Genomic DNA, 10,495 nt, shown 5'->3' with positions numbered 1-10,495 from the left:
AAGCACTTTCGTCAACCATGTTGCTTTTAAAGTGCTCTATAAATAAAGTTGGATTGGATTTTAAAATAAAAGTTGAGCTGATTTTAATGTATTACAAGGAGTGTTTTTCATTATTATTTTTTAAATAAACATACAGTGTTTATATTAGATGCTGTACTAGGATTAAGCTCAAGGATGATAAAAGGTCATGTGATTTTGTTGCATTCAATTTGTATGCAGCAAATGAAAAACAAGTTACCACATGTTGTTTTTTAATTTGGTAATTAATTGATAAAATGTTAAAGTGGATCTGACAGCGGTGGATGGCGAGCCATGCACACCGGCGCCAAATAACTCACAAACCACAGCTGACATGAGTTGGATATAAACAAAGTATATCATGTAAATAAAGTATATCAGCCAACATACTGGACACTGTTCTGCTGAACAAACACATATTATCCAATATTGTAGCTGGTGTTATTTAACCCTCTGAGGTCCAGGGTATAATTGGCCGTTTTTGACTACTTTTGATTTTACCTCTACATTTCAACTTTAAAAACTGTTTATCTTGCCTTGTCATCATTATTTGTTTATCATTATTTTCAGCACAACCTCAAATATCTGAAATTTGAGTTATTTTTTCATTTTGGCATACCATATTAGCACAATTGATATAATTTCAGACAAAAAATTAAAAATCAGAGTAGAAAAAAGTTATATTTTTTACTATAAAACCCACAAACATGTTTAACAAATAATTTTCATAACTTGAAATGCAAATAGAAATCGTACATTTGTAAAAATTATGCACAAGTTTTGCAAACAACAAAGTTATAAGGTACTATTTACCTAAAAATGCAATCAAGGTCTCAGGCATTTTTTTATATAACCATTTAAATCTATTTACAGAACAATCAGGTGTGCTGCATCAAATAAGAAGGTACACAAATTATTTGTGCCAGTCCAAAAAAAAAAAAGAAAAATAGTTTGTGTCCAGTATAAGACAGAGGAGAATACCAAACCCTGCAGGTCTGACAGCAGGAGGTGCATCAGTCCTGTTTTCCATGTGGGAACAGCGTTTACACTGGAATCTGCCTTTGGTGGCTTTTTTGGAACAAATGTGACATTCACTTGTATATCTGACGCACAATACCAAACAATAACTACACAACACACTAACTACAGCCTCCAAACACGCTAAACGTCACTAATGTCGCTCTGAAAACTCTCTCTCTCTTTCTTTCGATCGCCCGCTTTCCGTCGCGGGTGTCACTCCTAAAACGTCCCCCTCTCCCGAAACAACCAAGTGTCACATGTTGCCATATAATTTTTTGGATTGGCTGACATGGTAAATTTTAACACCAATAGGGAAGGGGTGTTTTTTTCTTTTTTCACTCGCAAGCGGAGAGTGTTTGCTGTCCACAGAAAACGCAGTTTTTTCCGTTCTTCCCGCTGTAAACACCGCGGTTTTGTTCAGAAAAAAACATGGCGTGAATTTTTTTTATCATAACTGGTTTTACGTGGCCCATCGATACAATTCAAAAAATGTCGACCCAAGTTGAAATGGAGACTCTGGGTTGCTGCATCTTGTAGCTGTGTAGTCTTAAATTGGTCATGTGATTTTGACACGCTGGTGCATCAGTCAACCCCAGAGGGTTAAAGGTGCAGTGTGCACAATCTCACCACTAGATGTCAGTAGATGTGCCACAATTCAATTTTGAGGCAGTGATTCTGCTCATAACTTTGCCACTCACTCTCACTTTGGGTTGTGTCTAACCCTCATCTCCTTGCCTTTTTTGAAGAATAATTTTCTTCTTTTTTTTTGTACAATTTATTTTCAATAACACGAGAGTCATCATTATGCTGATCAGGTGTGTTCAAGCCTTAACAAAATGAATCTACTTTTCATTGGCATATGGAGAGAAAAATAAGATAAAGATCAAGCTTTCTGCAATACCTGAAACACCAGCGGAGCTACTGAAAATCAGTATCAATATTAAACTATATACTATTGTGTGTATTTTGTGAGTGTAAAAAAAGAGAAATTACACTTTATTAATTTTCTTCTTGTCTGCAGGCCATTAATAATACATTTTAAGGTAGAAACGACGGGCCACCTACAGCCATGATTGGCCACAGGGGCCAGACTTTGGACATGCCTGGGTTACACTGACTCATTGCACCATCTTGTGGTACAAATTGTTATTACACAAAAAGTGCAGCATGGCTCTCTTTAAATGTACATACATAGACTTTAAGCCATACAAAATATTTGAAAGTAGAACTTACTTTTTTACATATTTTTCATTCTTACATCTTTCAGATCATCAGACAGATTTTAATATCAGACAAAGGTAACCTGAGTAAATTAAAAATTCAGTTTTTAAACAACGATTTCATTTATTAAAGCAAATTAACTCTATTAAGGGAAAAATTCTATCCAAACCTACCTGGCACAGCATTTTACAGTTTCAAGTACCTTTAATGATGTGTTCAACCAGGTGTTCACTTAAATAATAAGTTAAAATAAGAACAGAAAGATAGAAATATGTTACCCCTAAAACATCTTATTTTCCTAGTAAAAAGACATACAGCCTTGATAATAGTAGATTAGGACATAACTATTGCTGACTTTATGGCTCTTGTGTAGTTGTGTTTCTTAGCATGTTAGAAGTGCATGTCTTTAAATAAAACAATCCCAAAGGAACAAAAATAATTTTTTAAACTGAAATTCAAGCGAGACAAATTTAAAACAGAAACTCAACATCAGTGACACACTTGGAACTTGTTCCTCACTGGCCTTCACACGATCCCTCCTCCTATCTATTTTTAATACGCTCAGTTAATAATAAATCAGCTGGCAGCTACAGTACACACACAGCACATGTGCAGAAATGCGCCGGTGCCAGTGGGAAACTGAAAATGATACACCACAAAGGTACGGATAGCACCAGGTTTATGTTTACATCTTTTACTGGATCACTTGGCTGCAGCTGAAGACATGGTGTGTTGAGGCTGTCGGCAGGAGTGATAAACAGTCGCACTTGTATCACTTGTGAGAAAAAAAGGCCTTTTTCACCTCAAGGTTTTATGCCAGAGATCAAAACAGGGTACCACATGCAGCCGGACGTATTTCTGGCCCCCAGTCGAGCACTCCAGGCAGCCGTACACGGTTTCCCGCCGTTGGTTGCCCATCCCGCAGAGTGCGCAGGGGCCCTTGGGGATGTTGTGTTTGAGGAGGTTGACCCTTGTATGTGAGCTTTCCCTCAAGTAAGCGGTGGAAATGTCCGTCATGCTGGCAGCCTTCTCGTAGTAGTCGGTCACCATGTCGTCCATGTAGGTGTCAGAGTGGGTGAGCTCTTCGAATGTTCGGTCATCTACACAGGGGTTGGATTACAGTGGACTCAGTCTATCAGAAGGATGGGTCAGTTTATTTAATGAAAAATACTGTAATCATACCTGCTCTAAAGGGGTTTCCGTAGATGATCCCAGAGAGGAAGCGGCGTAGTCGCCCCATGGAGAAGCGACCAATGAAACCACCAAGCTGCTCCCTGATCTGCTCACGCTCAAAGCCTCCCTGTGACTCCGGAGCCACACAAATATCTGACACACAGGAAGAAGAAAACCAGGCGATGTGCGTTGTTTATTATTATTTTTGTAACAAATCAAAATTTCATTATTGACTTTGTATATCTCTAATAACAACTTAGTCTATGGAATGCTGGAGTAAGATTTGTTATGGTTTTGCTATGCTAAAAGTTTATTCTTGCTGCAGTATCAAACACTTCAAAAACTTTAGTAGTTGTAGTAAGGGGTGGCCAGTGTGGAGACTGAACCTGGTCTAAAAGTTCCTTCAATGCCTGGACATTAGCTTGGATGCTGTGTTCAATCACTCAAAAACATTAAATTCTTATTTAAAACACTTTATGACTTCATTCCAAGACTTCAAATGTGTGTTCACTAGCTGGTACTGAAGTGTCAGAGTCCCTCTGTGATTTTCACTACAGGAACACAAGGAGTCACGCAGCCTAACAGGTAAAGTATCTGCCATCCGACACTTTATCCATTAGATAAAGTCCCAGAAATCCAGATGAGGTTACAGGCGTTGCCCAGCTGAAATTCAGAATAATTTGTTTCTAGATGATTTCATGAAACGTGTTATCAAACCAATTCAGTAATTAACGGATGTTTTTACAACCACCATCGTCCCAAATTGATGACAAGCTTCAAACACTCAAATAAATGTCACGCAGGCTCACAATTATGGTTTCAAATCATTTTGAGTATTTCATTTTTGACTGTTTCTGACCATTTAGACTTATTTCATCACTTACACTTCACGTAGTTCTTCATACAGATTTTGTCACCTTACCTGTTGACTATAAGTTCACCTGCTTTCATAGTGACAGTTAGCCTGCAAGGCTTTAAAGACTAAAGCTAAAACTTCAAAGGGTCAGACACTTCAAAGCCATTTGAAGTGCTTCATCTCATAAACATGAATTAATTGGCTAATTAACGATTGGCATGGTTTGCCCACCTACCAAGTCGTCCATCCAGTCGAACAAAGAGCTCACAGATGCTGAAGGCGATGGTGGTGTGAGCTGGGATGACAATGGCCTTGTCTCGACCTTTGGGGTTTCTGCCGTCGTCAATCTGAAACTGGAGCAAAGCAGGAAGCTGATAATTACACATGGAAAAGGCGGTTAAACGGAGAATTTGGGATTAGGTGAGGGAAAAATTATTGAGTTAGGGCTCGTTATTTTGAGTAAATGATTGGGAGATGGATTGTTCACTGCCCTTGACGCATTTGTTTTAAATATAAGTGTTATGAATTTAAGCATGGCCCCATTACATACATAGAGACATAAAGTTTATTTCTATAGCAGATTTTCAGAACAACTTCAGCTGATCAAAGTGCTGTACACATTATGCCAAAATATACATTAACGATTTACAATCACTAATTAAACTATAAATACACATACATAAACAATAAAAGTCAATAAAACTTATCTAAATAAACAATAATTCAAGTAAATAAGACTATTTGTGCAGTAAAAGCCAGGATACTGAGCTCAACTAGAACTGGCAGTGAGTGAAAGTAAGGAGTTTTATTTAAGAATATTTAAAAATATCTGTGAAGGTTCTCAGTCATCAAGGTCATCGTAGTCTAAGGAGCTTGGAAAGAAAAGCATCTGGACTTCTCTAAGTTTCCTTAAAGATGTTTCAACTCTCATTAGAGAAGCTTTTTCAGTTCTAAGCAACTGGTGGAGAGTCCCAGATTTTCAGCCATATGGGAACGTCCCCAAGAGGGTCATGGACCCCCTAATGATCCTTTATCTAATCACATGAGCCGAGGTGGGTCACAATCAGCCAAGGTTTCGGGTGAACCCATTGTGAAGCCTAGCCCCACCCTTACTGAGGTCAAATGGCCCAGGATGTGAGTGGGCGTTAAGACACATTAAAAATGGTTGAGTAATTGGGCAGCTCTTGTGTGAAAGAGTAAATTGTTCCACAGAATGGAGACAGCCACTGAAAAATCTAGTTTTTGAGGCTGGATCTAGGAACATTCAAGAGCAGTTGGTTTCCAAACATCAAGAGTGTAGGGCTTTAAAGGTTAAGTCAAGTAGGCTGGCACCAAATCACTGAGACTCTTAAAGACAAGTTTAGGTATCCCAGTAAAGGTGTAAAAGCATGAACTACTCTTTCTTCATCTTACCAAGGAAGCTTAATTTAAAAAACTCATCAAACAGCTAAAAAAAAACTTATGAAAAGCCAGTAAACATTAATCTAATTCTAACCCTGGATGGGTCTTGGTCCTGGAGGATGTTAAGATAAAACAACTACAGGTATTTTTACCCTCATGGTGGTCCCTCTCATGCCAGCATGCACGGTCAGAGAGCATTGACGCGTGGTGCGAATACTCTCCACGACAACACAGAGGACACTGCGTCCGCTCTCCTTTGACTGACGAATCAGGCAGTGATCCAGGTCCACCTTCCTGGAAGATCAAAAAATGAGAGCTTGAATTAAACATGAACTCATTAACACCTGTTAAAGTCAAGCAAGGCAACATCTCTGGCTTGTATTGTCCAATTGCATGTAGCCCCTGTATGTATGTATGAAGGTGTAGAATAACATGATTGTTTATACAGGGAAACCCTCTTCTCACATTCTCCGTGTAACAAAGAGGTCGAAGGTCAGACAACTTATTGTGGACATAAGGAGAATACTTCAATGCAGATACCTGAAATATCCGATTTACAAAGTGCCATAATTTAAGAACTTTTCCTAGGGTATTTTATGCTTACTTTTCAAATTGATAAATAATTGATTAAAGAAATATATCCTTCTACTTGATTATTAATAAAGCACTACCTCAAAGTAACTTCATCTAATCTGTATTGAGAAACTATCATGATATTGATGCTTTAACATCCAGCACATGTAGATAAAAGCCCCTGCTGAGCTGCTGTTATACCCTGTCTGTCAATGCATATACCTGGAGTTGAGTTCACGCAATAACGTTGGCACCTCCAGCTCGTGTTTGGTCACAATGCCAAAGGAGGCTTTTACAGCCACTGAGTCTGACCCGCTGATGTTGAACCCCACATCATTGATGATGTGGTTCCCTAACCGACCATTGAGAGCTACATCAGATTTATCTTCGTAGTTGAGGAGTTGGTAAGAGGAAACCCCTGCAAAAGAAAACAATAGTTAAGATTATGGTTAACTTATGCTTTTGTAAGCATTAACTGTAAGTAGGTCCGACTCCAGTCCCAACAGTAAAATGGTATCTGTTCATGCATAGGTTAAATAATACTTATAACATATACTTTAACAATTAAAGTACATTTTAGAATATTTGTGGCAGCAGTGAAACATTTTTTATAGTGTTAAAATGTTTATTTAAGAAATTAACTGTTTTTTTTTCTTAGAATGAAGAAAATTAATCATGTCTCAAAAACTTGAAAACTATAAAAATGTTTTATGTCTCACTCTAACAAACTACAGGAAGCCAAAGAACTCAAAGAACTATTTGTTATGACAAAAATTTTCAGAAGAGCGTCTCTGAATGTACAACATTCAACCTTGAAGCAGATGGGCAGCACCACATTGGTGGAGGAATTGCTTTATCAGTCAGATTAAGCTGGTGAATAAATGCAGCTTTGATGTCCTTTTCACCACGGAAATAATCAAAGTTGTGATTCTCTGCACATTACTTTAAAATTATTGTCTAACTACAGTGAAAGTATTAACAACATGGCTGCTACGTGCTGAAAAATGCTTTCAGAATGACTGGCAATAGGCTTAGATTAGCTTGTTAGCCTTTTTTTGTCTGTTTTATTATTGCGTTAGATTGATAATACTCTGAAGAACTGTATAGTGATAAATAATAACAAGAAAACAGTTGGTTATCTATGTATGGATTAAAAGCTAGGAGCAAGGGGAGACAACTAGCCTAGCTAATAGTAAAGCTCCCAAATGAGCCATATTAGATGTTTTTCTGCTTGCTAACTAGCTAGCTTGTTAAGCTCCTGGGCTCCTACTCCACAAACATAAACAGTGGTCACCTCAGAAACATAACAAGCTACCAGATTTGCTCATGTGGGTTGTAAATGATTAGAGAAAACAAAGTTCGCCTAAGTTAAGATTTGTTGTGAAACCTAAAGATGACCATATTGCAAACATTACTTATTATAATTAAATAATATTAAGGCTAAAGATTATTAGAACCTACAGAAGTTCATTTGAAACTTTAGTGGAGGTAACAACGTTTTCAGATAGTAAATCAGATATGTTGGGTTTTATATTTCTTTTTGTCCATGTATCCATATAACATTTTAATTGAGGTTTTACTGACATAAAACCACTACAGACTACAGACATACTATGATCATTTTGCGTCGCACTTTTTCACTTGCAGCCAATTGCAGACAAGCATGAGAAAACTACCGGTGACCATGGCAATCTGCTAGCAACAAAGCAATGACTGCAAAGTTTTTGGTGGGTTGCGTGACTATAAAGGCTTTATGCTTGTTTTATGGTTGCGTGGTTACATCTGTTTGGGGTGTTTGCCTACACAAAGCTTATAGATAAGCGTTTTCAGATTAGATTAGATAAAACGTTATTAATCCCTCGGGTGGGTTCCTCTGGGAAATTCAGCCTATGCAAATGTGTTCCCGTTCAGTCCTTAAGGCGTGTAGCTCATTGGTGCATAGGTTGCTTGGAATCAGCGAAAAAACATCAAAGATTTAAAAAATACTGTATGTAAATTAGAGACAGTGGCTGCAGTGGACAGCAGTCTTTATATATTCAACAAAATGCAGGAGCATGATACAATACTTAGAGTGGAATAAACTTATTTTTCCCCAATCTTAAACCTTTTAAAGGGAAAAGGCTCATGTTTCAACATAAAATTTAGTTATATTTACTCAGATATGAATTTTCTGACATTAATGTACCTGCTGTGATCTCTTTCTCGCCCACCAGGATGTCTTTCAGTGAGAAAGGTGTTGAGGCATACTTGTCCTTCTTCCAAAAATGCTTCCTCCTCTTTCTGGTAACCAGGCTGAGGGGCTGGTAGCGGTCAGCCTCACTCAGGCTCGGGACAGGGATCAACCTCCCTGTGTCTCCCACCTGCTTCACAAAGTTTTTGGTCGCTGCAGCAAACATTTCTAAAGATGCATAAATATCGAACCAGGTAAAAAAAACAGCTTGTACTCGACTGCTGGGCACCCTTTGCTTGTATTGGTTATGGTGAGGAGTGCTCTCTCTCAATGGGGAAGCTGATTCGGGAGTGTTCTTACAAACTCGTGAAATGTTAAATAATGCAGGGAATTTGTAAGGGAATATGGGACAGTGAGGTGTGTGTTAACCTGATAGGTTGCTGTAGGCCTGCACCTTCCTGTCACCTCACAAATAAGGTGGAAGAAGTAATTATAAGTGCCTGTTTTGTACTTTTTGCCATACTTAAAGTATGGAAGTCTATTGCTATTAAGTATTAAAGGAATTATACAGATGGTATTGTTGCTACATGTTCCTCTTTGAGTCTAATACACGAAACATCTGCTATGGCCATTAGTCTATCTTCATTCAGCCTGAAAACGGTCTGGACTTTTTCTCTTTGTCAGGGATGCCTCTGTGGTTTTTGTAGGATTAAATGTTTTTGCATCTGAGCTTTTTTTAGTTTGGATAATGTCAACCTTTCTGACTGGTGGCTTCCACACACAGTGTGTCCTGCATGCATGATGGTGGGTTGATCTCTCCTGTGGTTGCACTGCTTTCTAGTCTATACAACCAGAAATAGTATGTTTGAAGGTTTAAAGCTTTCTTGCCACAGAAGCTAAAGACAGCGTTAGCTTTCTATGCATTACACTCCCTTTAATTTTTTAACTTTTAGGTCAAAAAAAGTCATGGATTTGCTTGTAAGTGTTATTTTTGTGTTTAAAAAAAATCTTGCTGTAATTCACAGTTATATTGTTCTAAGTTGTAACCTCACCTTCTGTCACCAGTTTAGGCCATTTCATCAAGAAAACAAGACTCATTTTTGTACATAAAAATGTAGGTTTATGAGGTTAGGGTCGTATACCAGCTTTAACCATTGTGACAAATCACATTAATGAGCGTAAAACATGTACTGTTGACATGCTCAGTCTTCCCAGAGAAAATCAACAGGCAACAAGGTTGTTTGACAGTCTAACCCCCATGACCTGAAGTGAAAAGGATATCTTCTCTAACCATTAGTCCATCACAGCAGGGAAAAAAGTGCATGGATATACAGAACCTGAGCTCTCATTTGACAGAGGAACTGACTTCCCATCTGCCTGAGTTTTTGTCCCTGGTGGCTTCATGATGAGAAATCAGCGTGTTCTTCAAGCACCTGAAACACTTCCTGTCTTGTTCAGCAAAGGAAACAAGTGAAATCCACCTCACCCACTGAGAGAAATGTTACTTTAGGAAGACCCTGACAACTCAGCTGAAGCTAATATTACTCATGAAAACAAACATATTCTAGTGGAGACAATGACAGAGGAGTCATGGTGTTTGTTTTGCCATCCACCTCTGGGACATCACTTTGGGGACTGAGGATCAGCTTGACATAGTGACTTGGCAAACAGCTTTTATCTGGAAAACAGATTGAATGGATGTAACATGCGCACCGTATACCGCTCCAGCTGGAGTGCACAGATGTTGGACAGATATATCAGGTTGATAGCAAAGTTTCCAACAAATTCCTTCTGGTACTAAACAAAGAGATAAGGATTTGTATAAACCGCTGTAAATGTAGTTTCATGTGGACACTAAATGTTCCCAAATTACACTGAAATCATCAGAAATCATCAGCTAGAGCAGCGGTCCCCAACCTTTTTTGCGCCACGGACCAATTTAATATCAGACTTTATTTTCAGGGATCAGCCTTTAAGGTGTCGCAGATAAATACAACAAAATAAAATGATACAAGCAAGACAAAAACTGTGGTATTTTGTAAATATAACAATAAACACAAATT

At 38.2% G+C, this 10,495-nt stretch overlaps 1 protein-coding gene across 1 annotated transcript; it reads right to left on the bottom strand.

Annotated features, from left to right (window-relative positions):
- Positions 1-3,057: 3,057 nt before the first annotated feature.
- On the bottom strand, positions 3,058-8,658 carry pjvk (pejvakin). The gene is made up of 6 exons (XM_085397289.1): positions 8,448-8,658; positions 6,485-6,680; positions 5,842-5,983; positions 4,524-4,641; positions 3,442-3,585; positions 3,058-3,359 (listed from the first exon to the last, which is right to left on the bottom strand). Exons 1-6 carry the CDS (start codon positions 8,656-8,658, stop codon positions 3,058-3,060), a joined length of 1,113 nt encoding a protein of 370 aa, XP_085253415.1.
- Positions 8,659-10,495: the final 1,837 nt, after the last annotated feature.

This window comes from Rhamphochromis longiceps, linkage group LG23 (genome assembly GCF_057381845.1).
Source record: "Rhamphochromis longiceps isolate RC_006_pf linkage group LG23, R_longiceps_female_GT1.1, whole genome shotgun sequence".
Taxonomy (NCBI): Eukaryota; Metazoa; Chordata; class Actinopteri; order Cichliformes; family Cichlidae; genus Rhamphochromis; species Rhamphochromis longiceps.
The sequence above is the reverse complement of the archived record's forward strand: the minus strand, read 5'-3'. Positions and strand labels throughout refer to the sequence as shown.